Here is a 20,735-nt window from a genome sequence, read left to right as displayed (position 1 = left end):
TGATAGACTGGCAGACCAGAAACAGTAAGGAGTATAAGAAAATATTTTCCTTATTATCTCCACATTTAACTATAAAGGCAAAAACTGGGGCAGCCATAATTACTTCTCAAGGAATTCAGGTTACCAGGAGCCAAGTCATTGTCCTTAAACAGCTGCAGAGCTATCTATTTAGGAGTCGGTAATATCTCTAAAGCATAGCAGTCTATATGTGCTTATTTATAGACTCATAGTTATACTACTTCATGCAAATTCCTCTTAGTCTAAGAGTGTGAATGGCTGTGCATGCAAAAAAATGGTAGTAAAAGTGGCAGCTATAATTCTATCATACATTGTGTGTTAAGTTGTTTATATCTGTGGGGTCAACATTGGTCAGTTCACCTACAGTAATCGGATTTGTTTTTGGAAATAGCCAAGTGACATATTTATTAAAACTCAAGACAGGCTCCTAGCCTGTAAATTGCTATTGTATCCATTGGTTTGGATGGTTGTCATCATATCTAAGCTATGGGATTGATTAGGAGAGAAACATAGGTGAAAAAGAAAATGAAAATGTATAGTTTAGAGAAAAGACTGCCACAAAGATCAAGCGTCAAAGTACATTTGAAAACATGAATGTACATTAAAAGTAATCTATAGGTCATGTTGATCATTTTCTGCTGAGAGGTTTGTTTTTGTAAGTTATTGTTAGAAGTTTCTAAGCCTGACTGTCTCATCTCAGCCTGTCAGTTAAAGTTTCTAATGCTAACGGACTCCTGCTGCACAAATATGGGAGCCCCCTCATATAGAAACATGGGACATCAGACAGGTGATGTAAAAGCATCATGCAAATACTTTATGGCAAAGTTATAAGTAGCATTCAAAGGCAATATTGTGATAGATGTAAAAAAAGTTTAATTTCTGGTGTCAGAATCTCTTTAAGCATCCCCAAATGATTTTATATACTTACCTCACACTCTGGACCGGTACTCCTATCAGCAGAAAACTGCACCAGTCTGGGGGTTCTTACAGCGAGCACCACCGAGCGATCGGCTTCTTCTTCTTTGCGTGGGTGCGCAATAGCGTCAAAAGCTGAACTTTAATAATAAAAAAAAAAGTCTCCTTTTTCGTTCTACTGCGCATGCACACCCACGCAAAGAAAGAAGGAAGCCGATCTGTACAAAAGAACAGATCAGCCAATGTTCTGCCCCTGACAGCAAAACTACGAAAGTTATGTCCGACAAAAGCTGGTGACAGTCTCCCACTGAAAATTGTACGATCGGCAATACATGCAGAGATATTATCGGCAGCCGACAGAAATCTTTTAATTTGTCCAATCGACTAAACGACCGATCTCCGCCGGACGAAAAATGTTGGGACTCTCCACACATGGTCCGAAAATCGTATGAATCCTTGATTCGTACGTTCGTACGTTGCGTCTATGGCCAGCTTAAAGAGAACAATAGTCAAATCTTTATTTTCTATTTTTACTTTTTTTTATTTTGTATGAATACTTCATCAGGTTTAAATAAGGAAAGTTAAAAAATAGGAAACCTTTAAATGGGTGGTTCACCATTAAGGGAACATTTAATATGTTATAGAATGGCCAATTCCAAGTAACTTTTCTTTTTATAGTTTTTAAATCATTTGCCTTCTTTTTCTAACTCTTCGCAGCTTTCAAATGGGGGTCACTGACCCCATCTAAAAACAAATATTCCATAAGGCTACAAATTTATTGCTATTGCTACTTTTTTTCATCTTTCTATTCAGCCCCTCTCCTCCCAGTCTCTCATTAAAATCAATGAATGGTTGCTAGGGTTATTCAGGCCCTAACAACCAGATTGCTGAAACAGCAAACTGCAGAGCTACTTAATAAAAAGCTAAATAACTCAAAAACCACAAATAATAAAAAGTGATAATCAATTGCAAATAGTCTCAGAAAAACACTCTATACATTATTATAATTCAGTTTCGGGGGCCAACTTGCCAATCTCTGTACCAGAACCACCAGTCTGGCTCACACATGTATTCTGTTTGAGTATGATTTTAATATAATTCTGTTTTTCTTTTCTATTTCAGACAAGCAGGACCTAATGCCACTTTTACAGCACCTTTAATCCTTTGAAACACATACTGTAGTAGAAGTCCAAAAAAGGAAAGTACTTATGGAACATTCACATATAATTTCAGCCAGGGAAATCTAGGTCACTCTGTGACAGGTAAAGATGATAGTGTGCTTTACTACTCCCAACATCTGCATCTAAGAATTGAGGTACAGTGCTCTGTTCCATGAGTTTCTGTCCTATATTCCTACAACATCAGTTATTTTGCCTTATGAAAAGTAAATAATTAATTACATGAATGTACCATCAAGACAAAGGCAGAACCACTTTAGCACTTTGAGCACAAGCATTCTGGCATCTTTATACATACTGTGCTGTTTTGTAGTGTTTAAATGACAAACTTTAACATGTGTTTCTGTGGCTTTTTATTCAAAATGTAACCTGATGGACAAACACTGGGCAGACCCTACAGTAGGTACATATAAATACATGAACATTATAGAGCAGTCTGGGAATTTTCTTTTCTAGCTGGCGTTCACATATTGGGCATCCCTAATATGCTACTAAACTTGGGGCCCTTCTTTGAAAATGTTGGTCCTTCCAAGCCTGTTTCTACTGTATATCCCTTGCAAGGGGAGGTGTATTTTCTTCAAGCATACACTGATATTTAATCCACTTTTGCATCATTTTGATTAAGAAGTAAGATTTTGCACATAGCAAAATAATTTTTGTAACTAAAACCAACAAATTAAAGAAAAATGCAATTTATGTGATATACAGTGCATGCTTTTTATTTTAATAACCACATACTGGGGAAAAACAAATAAAGTATATGAAACAATTTTTTCTGTGTCATTCAACACCTTAAAATAATCACTGACCTAATACTAAACAATACCAAATGGGTCGCATCCCCTTTGTTTCTTTGCTTTCTGAAGTGGGGTCCCATAGGGTTCGGTATTGGGTTTAGTTTTATTTAACGTTTTCGTTAATGACTTAGGGGAGTCTATTATATGTAATGTATCAGTGTTTGCAGATTATACAAAACTAGGCAGCCCAATGACTTTCATCCAGGACTTGGAATCATTGCAGCAGGATCCTGACAAACTGACAACCTATAAAGTAAGGACGAATAGTTCATTCACAGGACTGTATTTCCCATCGCTGAGCACCCTGCTCGTGCTCAGATACCACCAAGGGAGCACAATGTTTGTGGAGACAGCCCTCTGTGTACTGTTTAAAAGGTAAGAGCTGTGGGATAGCAAGGGGGATTCTTACTGCTGTGTACCTACTATGCCTGCTTTTGGTGAAAGAGCTGCCAGAGACAGAGAGAGAAGCCAGCAGAAATACTGATCCAGTAGAAGACTGCTACAGAGAAACAGAGAGAGAGTCTGAGAACATTTCAGTGGTCATGTTATAACTGTACTCTTTTTTTATTTTTAGTGATTGGTATTGAGTGTCTGAAAATAATCATCTGTTAATTCTGTTTGTTACATTCAGATCCCTGCTGTTTTGCAGTTCATTAATAAAATGATCTTATTATTTAAAAGATCTTATTATTTATAAAAAATATTTGAGAAAGGTATGGGGTGTCACTGGGTGTGCAGGAGTTACCCATACATATAGACTAGTCTTGCTCTTTCAGCTCTGCAAATGTAGACTGTACTACCTAAACAGGTACAACTAACAGGTGTAAAACCATATGGGGTGTGCATGCAATTCCCTTCTAGTGTCTTTCCCAACCCCAAACTTTTAGAAAGTATATTTTTCACAGATACATTTAATTTGTGAATTAATCAGGACCTCGCCCGCTACTGTTGGATTTCTCAACTTATACACCTCTGGCATTATAAACTCTTGAAATGGTAATTCTATGTAACTAGACCCTGTAACAAACTTTTTTTTAAAAAAAAAATTTAATATCTATATCTATCTCTTTGGCACGCAACACCAAACAATAATAAAGCATTGGGTGTAACCAGTGTCAGATGGTCTATATTGCAAGCATTAGAACATGGATCAGTGGGGTCAATGATATATATTTAAACATAGACAGGTGTGTGTATATATATATATCTATATATATATATATATATATATATATCTATATATATATATATATATATTTATATATATATATATATATATTTATATATATCTATATATATCTATATATATCTATATATCTATATATATCTATATATCTATATATATATCTATATCTATATCTATATCTATATATCTATATATATATCTATATATATATATATATATATATATATATATATATATATATATATATATATATATATATATATTTATATCTATATCTATATATCTATCTATATATATATATATATATTTTTTTTTTACCCTGTAAAACAAAAAAACTATTTTGGTGTAAAAGAGGAGTTAGCTTTAAAATACATAGTTTTAAAAGCAATTTTGGTCTCTGCAACTTTTTATTTGGCCCGCTATTGTCCAACATATACACACCATTTATTTAATACCAATTTGGTAAAAATCATTTCACACAGCTTTAGAATTATGCCCTACATGTTGCACCAATGTGTTACTTAATATTTGTGTGAATTAGCTGTAACATTTTCATGTCTTTGCCTGTCTAAAGAGATTCACAATCCATGCACTATTTATAACCGAGTCTGACAAATGTTCTTTTTCACCACTAACTTGGAAGAGGAAAGAAATGATGTAATCAGCTTTCATGTTTCAATTGTACAGCAAAACTTTTAGCAGTATATGGATATCATTTTATAGGATAATGCACCCCTTCTGTGAAATAAATATATGGAATAACGGGTTACCTTTCTGCACATGTTCCCCTGCAGTGGAATGTAGCAGAGATCCACCACAGAATGAAACAGCTGAGTGTGAGGCTGGAACTACACAATGTATCTTCATCAGATCCCACTGAAGTTGTGTCGGATGCACATCGGATGCATGCAGCGACAAGGTCCGACATTTTTATTACCTCATTTTTATTGCATCCGTCTTGTCGCATCAGTTTCCTCTCATCGCGTCGGAACTGATGAAGACGCATTGTGTAGTTCCAACCTATGAGCCCTTAAAGGGGACTTGTCACCCAAAAAAATTATTCAACATTCTATTTTATCACATTAATCAAGCAAAATGAACTTTAATTACACTATATAAATAATTTGATTCTTGCTTCCTTTAGTCTGGGATTTCAAAATTATAGCAAGCAGGCAGCAGCCATTTTGTGGACACTGTTATTAAGACAAGCCTTGTATCATCTCAGAATCTTGTTTGTGCACCAGAATGTGGGACCCAATGTCCATCCCCATGCCCTGGTTACACAATTAAATGGTGAAGAGAACGGGGGAATGTGGGGAGAGCAGTGACATCTAGGAAGTGCTGAATGGAAAGTGAAAGTAATTATCTGCCCCGCCTCTATGCCACAGGCATAGAGGAGTGGCAGACGATATTTGATTGACAGCTGAGATTTTTAAATTTGCTTACAACCGCTTTGAATGCTTTAATAAAAAATAGAAATTGGATTTCATGTTTAATTTGAAAAGGACTTTTATTATACAAATTTGTGTGTCTGGGTGACAGGTCCACTTTAAACAGATGACTGTAAAGGCTACCTGCTGATTTGTTGCTATAGGTTACTGGACCTGGACAACTTTAGTGACTTTTAATATATGACTAACATATATAAAGAGCTTGCTACACTTCTACATATGGTCAATAAAATGTGTGGCCATGTGCCACACCTTCCAGGCATTGTTCTAATTAAATTCTTTTTGACAATGTATGAAAAAAATTATTTTGTGCACACAGCTCAGATGGCAGTGGCAGAAACCCCGGGGGAGCAGGGAGCAATTGCACTCAGATCAGCACCCCCTCGGGGCCCACTGGCAGTTCGCATGCATGGTCTGCACCCTCACTACTGTCAGAGAGAACAGAGCTCCCCATGGCAGGAGAAAGCTAAACCCATCCGCACACAGGTGCAAAACCAGTATATGGTTGAAATTTTGCTACTCTAGTAGCAGCCATAATTATACTGGAACTCTGGGAAAGAATTTTGTATTATTAATATTAAACATAGTGAATGTCACATAGCTTATACACTGCATCACTTTTGCATATAAACATAGGTGAGCAGTGTGGAAGATGTAGGCATTCTATGGATTATACTAGTGTAAGGATTTTTTTTCCTATTCAAACATAAGCAAGAACAGAGTCAGCAGACACATGAAACAGAAAATTACACAGCACCATTTCTGCTAAGCAGGATTATAAAAAAAAATTAATTAATATTGGGAAATGTGAATATGAACATTTGAAGCCTGAATTCCCTTTAAGGGATGGCCATGTCTAGTAAAATGTATAGTATGTATTCAGAAATGGACAAGGAGCTTCTATAACAAGCAAGAAGGAAGCTGAGTTTGACAGCAAACATTCTATTAGGCTTTTAATTAGCAATATGGAACTGCAGATGGTTTATTTATGGGAGATAATTGAACACCTGAGGGAAGCGGTCAGATAATGCTTTTAACCACAAAATTACTCACAAAGAAACCTGACAATTTATTACTTTCCTTCTGTATCCAGCACTTTCAGATTTCAACATGTAATGGAGATGATTTCAGAATAAAAACAATTATTGAAATGAATGCTTTGTAGAGGTTATAGATAATGCACACGCTCATCCTAAAAGCATAATAAATGACAAATAATCTGCTCAAACAGATCAGTTTATGGCTTATAATATGAAGCTAGCCACTTAAAATGAAAATATATATATCAAACACATCTATGATAAAAAATTTAAAAAAAAAGAGGATAAAGATAAACTGAAATGCTTTGCTGGCATTATTCAGAAACCTCATTTTTAGTTGCACTGCCGTATAAGGGCCCTAAAACACGGCATTTGAATGTGCATCTACTGAAATACATACTGAACACATCAAAATACACATATTGCTTCTATATATACATAGTTACATAGTTAAATTGAGTTAGTTTGTGCAAGACAGAACTTTATTTGCTTTAGTAGCCACAGAATGACACTACCCAGAATTAGACAACTTGTTATCTACAAAGACCCCTAGATCCTTCTCATTTAAGGAAACTCCCAAAACACTGCCATTTAGTGTATAACTTGCATTTATATTATTTTTGCCAAAGTGCATAACCTTGCATTTATCAACTTATATATGACTATTTAATAAGTACCTGTGTTTTTGTGAGTTCAACATGCATTTCTCAATTTCAGTAGATTATACACATGCAAAAAACAAATAAAAAAGCAGCAAGTTGCATTTAAACAATGCAATTTAATGCTAAAACTCAGATCTAAAATGTTTATCGGCACAGCCTGGCAGAAAATACAGTATATAATCAATTAGTTCAGGGATTTCAGAGCACTCAAACCTGCATCTGAAATGCACATACAATGCCTAAGTATAAGGGCCCTTGATGTTAATACAATTTCTGCTTCAGTTTTTAAGTTAGGGCAATAGACAGCACTAGCATGGGTGTCTGCAGAAAATTGTTCAGGGAGGGGCAAAGTGAAAGCAAAAACACCACAAATATTTTTACAAAACATACCCCAGACAAACCAAATAAAACAGACAATGGGCATTTTAATCCCAGTATAATTACTATGGGAAAACTGACAATCTGCATATTAACCCAAGACATGCCAATAAAATTGCTATAAATGGATAAAAAGCATTTTAACTCGAGATGTACCAGTATATTTACTAAAGAAAAATATATAATATGCATATTAACTTGAGATATGCCAGTATAATTACTACAGTAATGGATGACCAGGATATTAACCACTGACATGCCAATATAGTCGATACAGTAATGGCCAATGAGAACTCCTTTAACCCCAGACAAGTCAGTGAGATTACTGAGAAAAGGCCAGTGGGCACTACATTAAACTCTAGACATTCAAGTAAGAGGAATTCAGAAATGTATAGATTGGAATAATTTCCTCACCTACACTTGCACAAGCATAATACTGACACAGAACATCTTTTCTGCTGCTCCAACACTGCTTTTCTCTCTCTCTGCCTGGCTCCTGTAAAAAAAAAAAATATATAAAAAAAATCCAAGATGGCATGCATTCCACATTGGAATGCACAGCCATCTTGGATTTTTTTTTCTTGGTAAGCAGGGAGATGAGAAGAACCGAGGAGTAGCCAGACAATATAGGAAATTTAAGCAGTGATCTAGGACAGTGGGCTGTGAGGTATCCAAAATTCCAGGAAAGGGCAAGTGCCCCCCCCCTCCTCTATTTGCGGACAACCATGAACACTAGTTGTCATGCTTCCATAATCTATGCCAGGTGTTTGGTAACATGGCATGGCTAAATCAAAGCCAAATGGTAAACAAAGGCCAAATGCCTGGTGGGTATCTCAATTATCTAAAGGATACATGGCCTCTTCTTTTTATGGAGGAGGTGTATAGGTTTATAGGAGTAGCCTTGTAAAGTTGTATGGCATTGTAAAAAAAAAATATGCAAACAAATTTCATCTATTTCAGTTTCATACTTGTCAGTGTTAAAGCCCCTCTGAGCATGGTGATAATAAATTATTTAATGATATTGTACAACCCATTTTTTATCATTTTGTGTTCTTACATGATAACATCAGATATGCTGCAAAGCTATCACTTACTATTTAACGAAGAGCCGATTTGTTAAAAAGTAATTGCTTGGAGAACACAAGCAACTTTTCTGCCAGCTGGCCAGTTGGGGACTTTCGAGAATATTGAAAAAATTGCCATCTAGACTAGCCCTTAACATGGCTTATATTTGCTTTTACATATTTAGTTGCAAAACTTTGCACAGCAAAATTAAAGAGAATTGCAAGTGTAGAGGATGGTGTGAAGATAAAAAGGAAAGCATTTTAATCCCTGAATGGCTGGTCCACTGATAACTATTTCCCTATCTTCGCCTTGCAACAGTAAAGGTGTATACGGTATATTATTTTACACAACTATTTTACAGCTCCTCAGCTCTGGAGTAACCTATTAAAGCCAATCGGACAGATTCATGCAGAGAAGAAATGATTTGGGAACGTAACCTGTATGAAAGCACTCTGCAGGTAGCTTTACTCCCTTTACATGGTAATGGAACGTCTCAGTTTTTCTAATATATTATTTTCAATAGGACTACACTATCCTACATATAATAGAGTATAAATGGAAGCACAGAAATTGTATTGATTTGCTCAGTTGAATAATGAGTGAATAGAAGACCAATCGTATGAATGAGTGCCTACATGCCTATGGCAAGATAATACATAATATACATAAAGCTGCGGGTTTTAGGAGGAATGAGTTGTGAAGAGAGGCCACTGGCAAAACAAAAAAGACAGACAGTAAGGATGATATAACGCTTGAAGTGAGGTCTCAGTGGGCCAAAGATGGATTGCATTAGTGAAATAGAAAAAGGCCAGCACTAATTGAAATTCCCATTCACTGTATCTACAACCACAGTCTGATTAACTAGTGGAGTACAGAGTAATATGGCAATGTGACAAAGCCGACTTTCCCTTTAACAGACATACACATAACTAGTAACATACATATAAGATGCAATTAAAATACTTAGAATAATACCCAATCTATTCATAAATAATGACCTCCAGCTTATTCTATTAAAAACAAGGGCAGATACTTTTTTCAGCATTGCACAATATTTGAATTTTTAGCAAGGAAAGCAAACATTAAGTTAAAAGTTCCAAGATTAGAAAGGGACTAACCGGTGATCTATGCATTTTATAACCAAAACACATACAGAATACACATGAAAGTTCTACCAAATGTAGAGTCGAATAGATCTTTAAGGGTAAGTCCACAGTGGGCATTTTGGGGAGATTTGGTTGCCTGGTGACTAGTTGCCTCGTCTTTGCGGCGACTAATCTCCCCAAACGCCTTCCTTGACTCTGCGCCGGCTTAAAATGAAAAAACGCCGGCGCTAATCACATGCGGCGGTTCGTTTTCCGAAGTCGCCCGGTTGCCACATGAGAAAACTTCGGGCGACTTCGGAAAACGAATCGCCAGATGCACTAAATCTGAACCTTTCCTGAGAACAAACTGCATACTGGTATTGATGGCTACCTTATAACCACCATCATTTCTAGCAGTACTTCCAACAAAGAGGTCATTCATTTCAAATTGCTGTTTATATGAAGTCTCATAATGATGGACTAATATTTATGCCCTTAAAGAAGTTTTGTTTTTAATCACGCAAAGTCAACTTATCTATACAAATGAAGCAGAGACCAACATTATGATTGCATATAAGATAGGGGTCACCCTTTAGGATCTAAAAAGAAAATTTAGAAAAATTTCTTTAAGTAAAGAAATTAAATAACACTAGTAAGAAATTACAGCTTGCAAATCAAATTTGGTCCACATTGTATCTGAGATTTCTATCCATTTATTAAATAATAATAGATATCCGTTGCAAATTCAGCATGAATGACTTGAAAGAAGAACAAGAGAACAAAGGAAAAAGTCAATGGAATTAGAATTAGAATTTCATATACACTATCACTCATAGTTCTTCAATTGAAATAACTGCAGAAGAACCCTGCCATGCCTAATGCAAAGTTACAGCTGATTACAGTTATTGGCCTGATTGGTTTTCTGTTTTGTACCATTGGCAGGATCCTGCACATCATTATGCATAAAACAAATCAGTTATAGCCCAGATCAAAGGCAGACAACGGATTCAAAAACCCAATTGAGCAAAACTTAGTTTGGTATGATTATTAATATAGAAGACTACAGTAAATATTTTCTGTTTTTATGGCTGCATTTTGGAGAAGAGAAGCACAGGTTATTATTACAGATTAACATTTTTGGCTTAGAAATCTTATTTATGACCCAGGTCAAAAGATCTAAAATTGATATGGGTCCTCTCCATATTAAGTTAAATAAAAATTGTAAAGATGCCAGAATGGTATAAGTTAGCAAAATGATCCTTAGCGTATATGCATGAGTATCATAGAAAACATAGAAAGGAGACTATGGGCACCAGGATAAAAACATTCACACAGCTCAGGTCTTTCTTGTAATTTAGCTTTGTATACGAGATTGTAGTTGATTGACATGAAGCAGTAACTGGGCTCTTCAGATTTTTGGCACATGCTGGGGAAACTAGTATATAATAAGAGCAATGTTCTTTGTTGCAAAGGTCTTTCTTATGTTTTAACATGGTCTTGGCTGTGGGCGAGTACAGTATGCCAATAAATAATGGCAACAACTTCTTTTTGCTGGCATTATAACAGGTTACACAGAGTGAGTTAAAAGTTATTAAATAAATAAATAATAAATTTTTGATTGAGTGTGTTGTATAATTTAGACAGTTCCAGAGTGCATTCTCACAAAATGTAAACTTTGAGTGAATTCGCTATGGAGAAACGGTACAGTCAGCTTCAGATATCATAAATTGTCTGTGATGTAACCATTCCCATTCCTTAAACAGAAAATTCAGCTGCCTGAAAACAACATGCACTGTATACTACAAGTATATTTTCAGTTCATTTTTAATATCCTGTTTGTGTTTCCTTCACCCAATGAGCACTGGTTCCAGTTTTCTTCATTGGCTCACCGCCGGTTTCTGTTTTTATTGCTTGATGGGCTGGAACAATATTTCAGGGGCTACAATCTGACACAAAGAGATACACTCTAAAGTGCTAAAGGCACAGCCTCATAAAAATGTTTTTTTATAGAGATTTTTGGAGACTGTGCTTATGAATAAAAGGAAACATGCAGTAATAACATAACATTTTATTATCTTAACGAATGCCTGACTTGGAATTATACAACCTTATATCCTCTTTTTCTTAAAAAAAAAAAAAAATATGAAGGTGTTACTGCCATGTCAGATAGATTTCACTTGCAAACAGTTGCACAACAGCTCCATTGTCCTGATTTTTGTTCCCATATTCCTTATCTCCTTCCAAAGGTCTTATCATGATGATATTTTTCCAAGAAACAAACAGAGATGTAGACTAAAGTAATCTGGGTCATTATTATTGAAAATAGGCCAGTACCAGACCCACTAGCAAAGGGCTAGTGACTTGCCAAGCAAACCAGAAACTAAAGCCATTATAAATTCCATGCATCAGAAGAGACCATCCTAACCCAAATACAGAGAAAACTGTGGGCATCTAAAAATGCAATTTGCTAAACAGACACTACTTTGTGTCTTATATGTGTGTGTTGCTCACAAGTTGAGATAGATACAACTTAGTGTGCACTTGCAATAGCACTGGAAGTCTGGGAGAAAATGCCAATTTGCATCATGTATAATATTTGTGAAAGGGGGTTAATATGTTGTTCACATAAAAATAAATATCCCCATACATGACATCAAGGCATGAAGGCACATGTTATTGTATCCAGAGAACATGAATTATTTGCCTTTCCAGCCTTATAAAAGTGGAGGTTGCCATATTGCCTCTTGAAGCATGGCCTCCGGCTCATTTAAAATTGGTTCATGCAGTATATTCTGTAGATGTGAGGGTCCATTTATCAACACAGGTCCTAACTTGCACAAGTGCAGTTGCCAACCAATCAGCCCATTGCTTTCATTTTCTGACTTGCAGTAGACTTTTCAAAAGTAATTGGCGATTGGTTGGTATGGGCATGGCAACTGCAGTAATATAATTGATCTGACAAGTAAAGCCCCAAATTTAAAGTCTATTTAATGTGTAAATTATCAATTTCTTTGCCGGGGGGGGGGGGTTCAGAATATCCTTAATAGAACAATTGTCAATGGGAATACATAAAACAGCTCTGTATACAGTCTTAGATGTGCCAACTTACTCCCTTCCTAGGGACTTATTTGCTCTTGATTTGCCTGTACCTTGCTTTTAGTTAGGATATAAAATCCCGTTAAATTACCAAAGCATTATTATTATGCACAAAGATGTCTAGATATTCAAAAGAAGGTTAAAAAGTAGCAGAAAGACATGCCAACAAGTCATACCACTATCAAATGAGCGCACTGCTGGCCAACAAAGTATGTGTGTGTTTGTGTGTATACACACACACACTGCAAGTCACTTAAATGTTTAATAACCCAGATACACGATCACATTTATTTTTAAAATGGGGACTTAATTCTACAGCACAAGAGACATTTGAACAAGAATGTTCCATGCAAAGTATATTGTTGGCTAGTGGACGTCGGCAGAGTAGAGCTGACAATTTAAAACTATCTATAAGACAATGAGAACACATCTAATAGCCAATAAAACTTGATAAAGGGCTGGAATAGCCGAAACGTCGCTTTGCTAATGGCACGAATAAACAATTGAATCACATATCGGAGTGCTGCTGGATTTATTGTTTTACATCTAATAGCCAATAAATAAATATTGGTTATAACCCAAAAACTCCAACATAACCACACTATGAAACAACTGACCATTACAGATAGTCCATACTTAATAAAATAGCATTGGAGACTTTAAAGGGATCCTGTCATCAGAAAACAGATTTTTTTATATTCAATTTTGAAATCTGACATTGAGCTAGACATTTTGTCAATTTCCCAGCTGTCCACAGTCATGTGACTTGTGCCTGTACTTTAGGAGAGAAATGCTTTCTGGCAGGCTGCTGTTTTTCCTTCTCAATGTAACTGAATGTGTCTCAGTGGGACATTGGTTTTTACTATTGAGTGTTGTTCTTAGATCTACCAGGGAGCTGTTGTCTTGTGTTAGGGAGCTGTTATCTGGTTACCTTCCCATTGTTCTTTTGTTTGGCTGCTGGGGGGGAAAAGGGAGGGGGGTGATATCACTCCAACTTGCAGTACAGCAGTAAAAGTGATTGAAGTTTATCAGCGCAAAGTCACATGACTTGGGGCAGCTGGGAAATTGACAAATGTCAAGCCCCATGTCAGATTTCCAAATTGAATATAAAAAAATCTGTTTGCTCTTTTGAGAAATGGATTTCAGTGCAGAATTCTGCTGGAGCAGCACTATTACTTGATTCATTTTGAAAAAAAGAATTCCCCTGACAGTATCCCTTTAAGATCTTTTAATATCTAATCTCTAGAACCCTAAGTGCATTGGCATCAAATATTTTAAATAGATACCAGAAACTAGATTAGAAATGGTGCCGATTAGATATGAAAGTTATATAAGAGGCCCAGAGACAGTGGCGGAACTACCAGGGGGTGCAAGCGGGCCAGGGCCCGCACCCCCCTCAGGGCCCCCCGGCAGTTCACACGCCGCTAATTCCCGGCCAGTTCCGAGGCGTACGGAGGGGGGTGGGTGGCCCGGCTGCGCGTCCTACGCCAGAGCCCGCCCTCCTCTAGTTAAGTTTCTGCCCAGAGAGAACTGCAACTGACAAATCAGATGTAAAAGCAATAAATAAGTAGGTTAAACAGGTCAGGGTTGCACTTTTTGGTCTGTGAAAAGTCACAGAAGTAAATCACAAGGGTAACAAAAAATATGGGTGTAAGGGAGCAGCTTTAGAATGAACTTTGCATCTATTTATTTGTTCTACAATGATGTTTAACATGCATAGTACCATCCTATGTAGTACATATGATCTGGTGACAAAGTGGCAAACAAATTGGCTGACTTGTCCACTGTGCATTGCTGGACAGGCACATTATACTTTTGGGATTGTGAGAACCGCTCGACTTGCAGTTATACAGTCAGTAGAGTACAATGTCAGTCATATGTTGAAAATAAATCTGAATATTTATCATGGCATCACTGCACTCCATACACTAGTAATGAGTAAATTGCTGTTAAGTCCTTTTCAGTTCCATTTTGGATGTTTTTGTGCCCTCACAGCTGTGTTCATGGGCAGGCTATGGGCCTGCATGGGCAAATCCGTCTGACTACTTTCAAGGTATAATCAGACTTTCAAAACATTTTATATAAAAGTCCCCAGGAATAATAAACAAAATAAAACATGTTTTTGTACAACTCCAGACACTTTAAAAATGCATCTAATTTATGTACTCAAATTCCTATACACTGTACAACCTACAGTGACTGATATGAAACTATTTCACTGCAAAGCTACTGTACTTTCTGCAGCTTTAGATGTGGTACTATTAAGGAGGGAAATGGTCTGCAACCTAACAAAAACCAAATTGTAGCTTTTTCTTACAAATTAATTTACCTTGAACGCAATGCATACTTCAAAGACATCCTGCAGCAATGGATACAGCTTTTTTTTCTTACTCATTGCTACAATGTATACAAAACAAAGAAAGCTTGAATGTATAGGAAAGAAAAAAGGCTTGTGATACATTTCAGTTGCTCCAGAGTAATGCATGTGCTTATTTTATCTCGAATTGCTAAACTTATCTGGCACCTTTAAATGGTTTCAATAGGCACACCACTGGGGACAAGCAGCAATTGATTTGTTTGGCATCAGCACATACAGTAAGAAACTGGAATGTCTTCTGTATAGGAGGCATTATCAAGAAATACTGGCAGCCAGAAAACTGTTTGTTATTTTGCTAGGTTCTCATTGAAACACATTTATAAGGCAATCTCTTCTAATTCACTGCAGTAATCGGAAGAATGTGGCAATGGACACCTTACAGAGTCATTAACCCATAACAGAAGTGACCCTCACTATCTGCAAGCAGTACCATGACCAATTTTAACCAGACAGCTGGATTTATTCTCCTTTAGTATTCCAAAAAGTGCTCTTTGCTGCAGAATGATATGACAAATCACACAAAAAACAAAACCTTCCCCGCAAACCATGCCTCACTTTACATTCCATCAAATGATAAGCAAGTGCTTCAGATGAAGCATGCATTCAGGAACAGACACATCAATATTTTTGTATTTACAAAAGTCTGGCAAGATGCAAGTGGCCCTACAGGTTTGGCTGTTTGTTGATGTTGGGATGTCAGAATGGCAAAGGAAAGCTATGATCTACTACACTGCAGTGCCAACGTCAGAAGCAAACCCTGGATTCATTGCACTCGATGTGACTGGGAGCCCAGGAACTGCAGGTCACACAGGACCAAGGGAATGCAACACACAACCTTTCGTTATACATCAACCATGTAACCAACAATTAGCACACATTACTGCAGATAAACACAGGCCAGGAAGAGAGGAGACAAAACAAGACAGATACTGTTCTTCATTCAATATATATATATATATATATATATATATATATATATATATATATATATATATATATGTAACGTAGTGTTTGGCTTTTTATATGTCAGTGGTTTATAGGAAGCTTGTCATTATGGCTAATAAATGGAATGAATTAAAGACTTTGTGTCTTGCTGGGCAAACCAGTGATCCAGTGTGCTGCAAATGTTAACCCAATACAGTCTGTTTTCACTGCATCACATAAAAGCTTTGCTGATACTGCATTAGAACCACACACATTCACGGTGTACAACCCACAAAACAGCCGTCATGAAACAAATGTTGTCATTCTGTTTCCCTCTTGTTAGGGTGCTAAGAGCTCAGGTAAAGAAGCAACACCTCTCTGTTTGGGATTTTCCTCCCCCACTCCTGAGAGCTGCTTTGCAAGCTAATCACAAATGATTTCTGGGTGCCATAGCTAAATATCCCAGTCCAGGCTGTACCCACTGAGAGTTGCTTGTCCCTGCATTTTCACTATTTACTGTACTATACAAGTCCTTAGTTAAGGGGGGAGGAGGGTGATATAAATATATCTTTATATAAACAAAAGTTAGCACCCCTTTAGGAATTACATGCATACAAAACAGACGTCTCATTTCATCCTTTCATTAAGTTTAAAAATAGCCATACAAGACATAGAAACTGCACTTTTGTGTTTTTATAATCCTTTTATCTGTAATCAGCAAAGACATGTACAGCCTCTAAACCAATTGGATTAGCACAGTTATTAGGAAGAAACATGCATTTTAGGTCCTGCTTACCACTTGGGTTCTTGTTTTTCTTAAGACTCTTGCCACAAAGACACTGCAGCATATGCGTTCCTTTGCTGAAAATGTTCCAAAGAAACCACATTGATTTGGGCGAAAAGCAATCCAGCAGCTTAGACACCCTGAGAAGGAAGATATCCTTGTTGTTGCATAATAATAGATCAAGATCAGTTTTCCAAAACAAAGGTACCAATTTAACCATAGAAAACAATAATTTTCCTATCTTCTCCAAGTCGAATTTTTTTCTTTTGCCGGGGTTATTTCTTAAAGACTCCTCAATTAGAGCGATGTTTTCTCTCTCTTACATATATGCTTTGAATTAATGCTTCTAAGTACATCGACACAGGCAATTACCAAAGCGTGCAATTTTGCTTTCCAGCATGGAGCCCAATGGAAAGTAAAGCTTAAGAAGAAATCCCAAGAGAGGCCAAGGGAATCACACACACATAAAAAAACCAACCCTTAGGAGAGACCAGTAAAACACAGAGGATGCCTGAAGTGAAAACACATTGCCTATTACTTGATTGCTATGAGGATGGGTGGATCTGAAGAGAATGAAAAGCCAAAGCAGGATACATGTTACTGAAAGGCTGCAGGTGTATCACCATGCACAATAAATATCCACCAATCAAGTCTGAATGATGATGGTATAAACTCCCCACTGTAAGTGTCAATAATATTACCATCAATCCCCAGTGATCTGTGTAATCTTATTTAAGCTGCAGTTCCAAATCACACAGCAGAACTGATGGAAATCCAGATTCCCTTAATAGATGGTTATTGTGGGTGGAAAGAGAGACAGCTCCTCTTCCCTTGCTCTCACTGTCCCTGCTGCTTCTCCAAGCACTGGTGTGCATTAGAAATAAATTTCCCTGTCTTTCACTCCCTGTGCTTGGCTCTGAATTGCAGGCACAGATAGAGTAGGTGGAGTTCAACATTTTTTTCCCTTTCATTTTTTTTTTACTGAGAAAGCTTTATTATTACCCAAACAAGTAGACACACATTTAACTCATAAGGTGATATCAAATAATAAAACATAAGAAAGCATAGCTGTGAGCATTTCTAAGGAAAGCAACAAATGCTGTTTTATTATAGATACAATGCAGCACATAAACTGATGCCTCTTCCCAGATTTGCAGGGGAAATTCTTCATTAAGTTCAATTACCAAGAAATTCCAATTTAATCTAAAAATACAAAAGCTTAATTGAATTAATATGCAACAACAGGCACAGCACTGTGCAGCAGAAGGGGCATTCTCTCTCAGCAGACATTAAGAATTAAGCTCACCCCCTCTCTAAGGGCTCATCCGTATTTATTTTCAGGACTCTGGGGATGTCATAATGAAAATAGAAATGTCCCACCGTAGCCACACTCATATGTAAGCAAAGCCAGAGGTGCACGATCAAATCTTGATTATGTATAGAAAAGCAGGATCAGCACTCTCTGTTATTTATGAAAACATTACAGCACATTTTTTCTAAAACGAAATAAGAAGGACTTTACTATCCAAAGACTATTTATGGACTGATGACGTCATTTGGCGCCATAATTCACATGTGAGAGGGTATTTAAATTGTTATACTCACTATGCACTGTATCCTTGAGAAAGGTCTCCATGTGAGACCGAAACGTAGGATAAAATGCCATATTGTGTGAAATCCATCACAGTTTCACAAATAATCACAGCACTCCCTCCAGCAGTAACAAGCCAAAGTTTTGTTTTTGGATATTAGCTCATGTTATTTTCTGACACTACTCAGATTAAAACCTCCTTACAATTGAGTATGAGGCGTATCTGTTTCTCAGCAAATTCAAAATTGCTTTAGATCACAGTCGAGCTAATTTATGTGGCAAAGCCACAACGTATACTATACAACAAAGCATTACAAAATTAACTTTGTCTATTTCTCTATTACTCTGTCTACTAGCTGGTGAATAGGGAACACCTGCTGACTACATTGCTACAGCAGATCTCTTCAGGTACCTGTGTCAGAAGCACAAACAAGTGTAGGTGTGAATACAGATACACATGCAGATACACATGCCAAAACCATAAGAGCAGAAAAAATTGCCCACAGACAGTAGTCCATTTGGGATAGTGGCCTAGATCTATAATAGATGACATTTATCATTATGCAGCTATAGGATCAATTATGTGGAAACCCATTATCAAGAAAGCTCTGAATTACGGAAAGGCTGTCTCCCATAGAATCCACCTGGACTCCATCTCAATAATCCCTTTTCTCTGTAATTATAAAACAGTATTTGATCCCAACTAAGGTATAATTAATACAGATCGGAGGCAAAAAAAAATCTTATTGGGTTTAGTTAATATTTAAATGATTTTTACCAGACAAAGCATGGAGATCCAAATTACGTAAAGACCCCTTATCCAGAAAATCCCAGGTCCCAAGCATTCTGAATAACAGGTCCCATTCCTGTACACAGTCTTATATTGTTCAGTAGTGTCAGATAAAACACTTTTGAGCTGTCTCTGTTTAATTTTTCTGTATCAAAATTTGTGATCACCTTCGAAATGTTACAGTGTTTTAGTTGAAATTAGCTTTGTTCCTTTTGTATTCTTTTCATACAGTGTACAATGGGCATCTGCTGTGTAAAACATGCCATTTTCCCCTTCTAGGATCATTTATCTTATGAATGGCAGAGTGATCATATTTTATTCTTTAGGGCTAGTATTTCCAACCTTGACATTTTGATATTGCATTTTTCTTCTTTTGTCTACTGCAGAAAGATAACATTTATTTTGATGAAATCCCTATCTAAAATAAAGCTGCAAAAGGCTATTTGGCCGGTTTTCAAGCACTTAGGAATAAGACAGTGGTTAATTGAAAAGGCCCAGGGGATAGAAAAAGGACAAACCTCAAATATCGCTTCCCACGTCACAGACGGAAATTGTGACATCAAAGACACAGTATTTGAAAAGGGAGATAAGCACATTCAAGTGACCCCCATGAATATTATTTCAGCGGTGTAAAGATATTGGTTGTTGTAAATGGGTAGCATGTCTGCAGGATTGCAACTTAAAGACCCTGAGGGAATAGGGCAAATAAACATTAATAGTACCCTCTCAGGGACAAGCTAATTAACTCGAACCTAGCAAACTGAAAATGCCTTCTTCATAGAAATGAGAACAGAACAAGGCAAAGCAAAGTCAGAGGTAAAGCCAGAACACAGCCATTCACAGATGAAAATGTATTCCCAACGTACATTTGCTTTTATAACATTAAGTAGGATAATATGGATGAACAGATGTCACTCCAGACTCACTTTATTATTATTATTATTAACATGTATTTATATAGCGCCAACATATTGCGTAGCACTGTACACTTTCCAATATATTCCCACAGTTGCTGTGTTTAAACAGTCCACCAACCACTGTCTATAAACGGTGCACTTCTCCTGGCATCCCCAAACTGGTGGTAAATAGGGAGGAATTAACTTATTTGCCTGTTTCAGTTTTGCTGTGAAATTCACAGTTTTACCCATGGTGACGCCACACTAGAATTTCACAATGAGTTTGAATTCACTGCCAAAAATATGAGGCAGTAAAAGTAGAATTTGTTTAGCAATTTCTACTGTCTTTCCAGTTCTGCTTATCTGTTCTACTTTGAGACCCAAAAGCCCCAATCAGGCCTATGTGTGTCTGTGCATGCCTTGTGGCCATGCACTACTGTATCCATTATTTTCTTTAAGTTTTTTAAGAAGTATCGTTTAGTACAGTTAGAGACCAAACTGT

The 20,735-nt window shown here is 36.7% G+C and overlaps 1 protein-coding gene across 1 annotated transcript in view; it reads right to left on the bottom strand.

Annotated features, from left to right (window-relative positions):
• The window catches only part of LOC101027273 (fibroblast growth factor 14), a 334,346-nt gene extending 316,409 nt beyond the window's left edge, over positions 1-17,937 (bottom strand). Inside the window, exon 1 of the mRNA XM_018249859.2 lies at positions 16,969-17,937. Coding sequence (XP_018105348.1) covers positions 16,969-17,176 — 208 coding nt within the window. The 5' untranslated portion in view covers positions 17,177-17,937. The remainder of the gene's footprint in view (positions 1-16,968) is intronic.
• Positions 17,938-20,735: the final 2,798 nt, after the last annotated feature.

Source organism: Xenopus laevis, chromosome 2S (genome assembly GCF_017654675.1).
Source record: "Xenopus laevis strain J_2021 chromosome 2S, Xenopus_laevis_v10.1, whole genome shotgun sequence".
In the NCBI taxonomy this organism is placed as follows: Eukaryota; Metazoa; Chordata; class Amphibia; order Anura; family Pipidae; genus Xenopus; species Xenopus laevis.
Note: the sequence above shows the minus strand (reverse complement) of the source record. Positions and strands in the feature narration are given on the sequence as shown.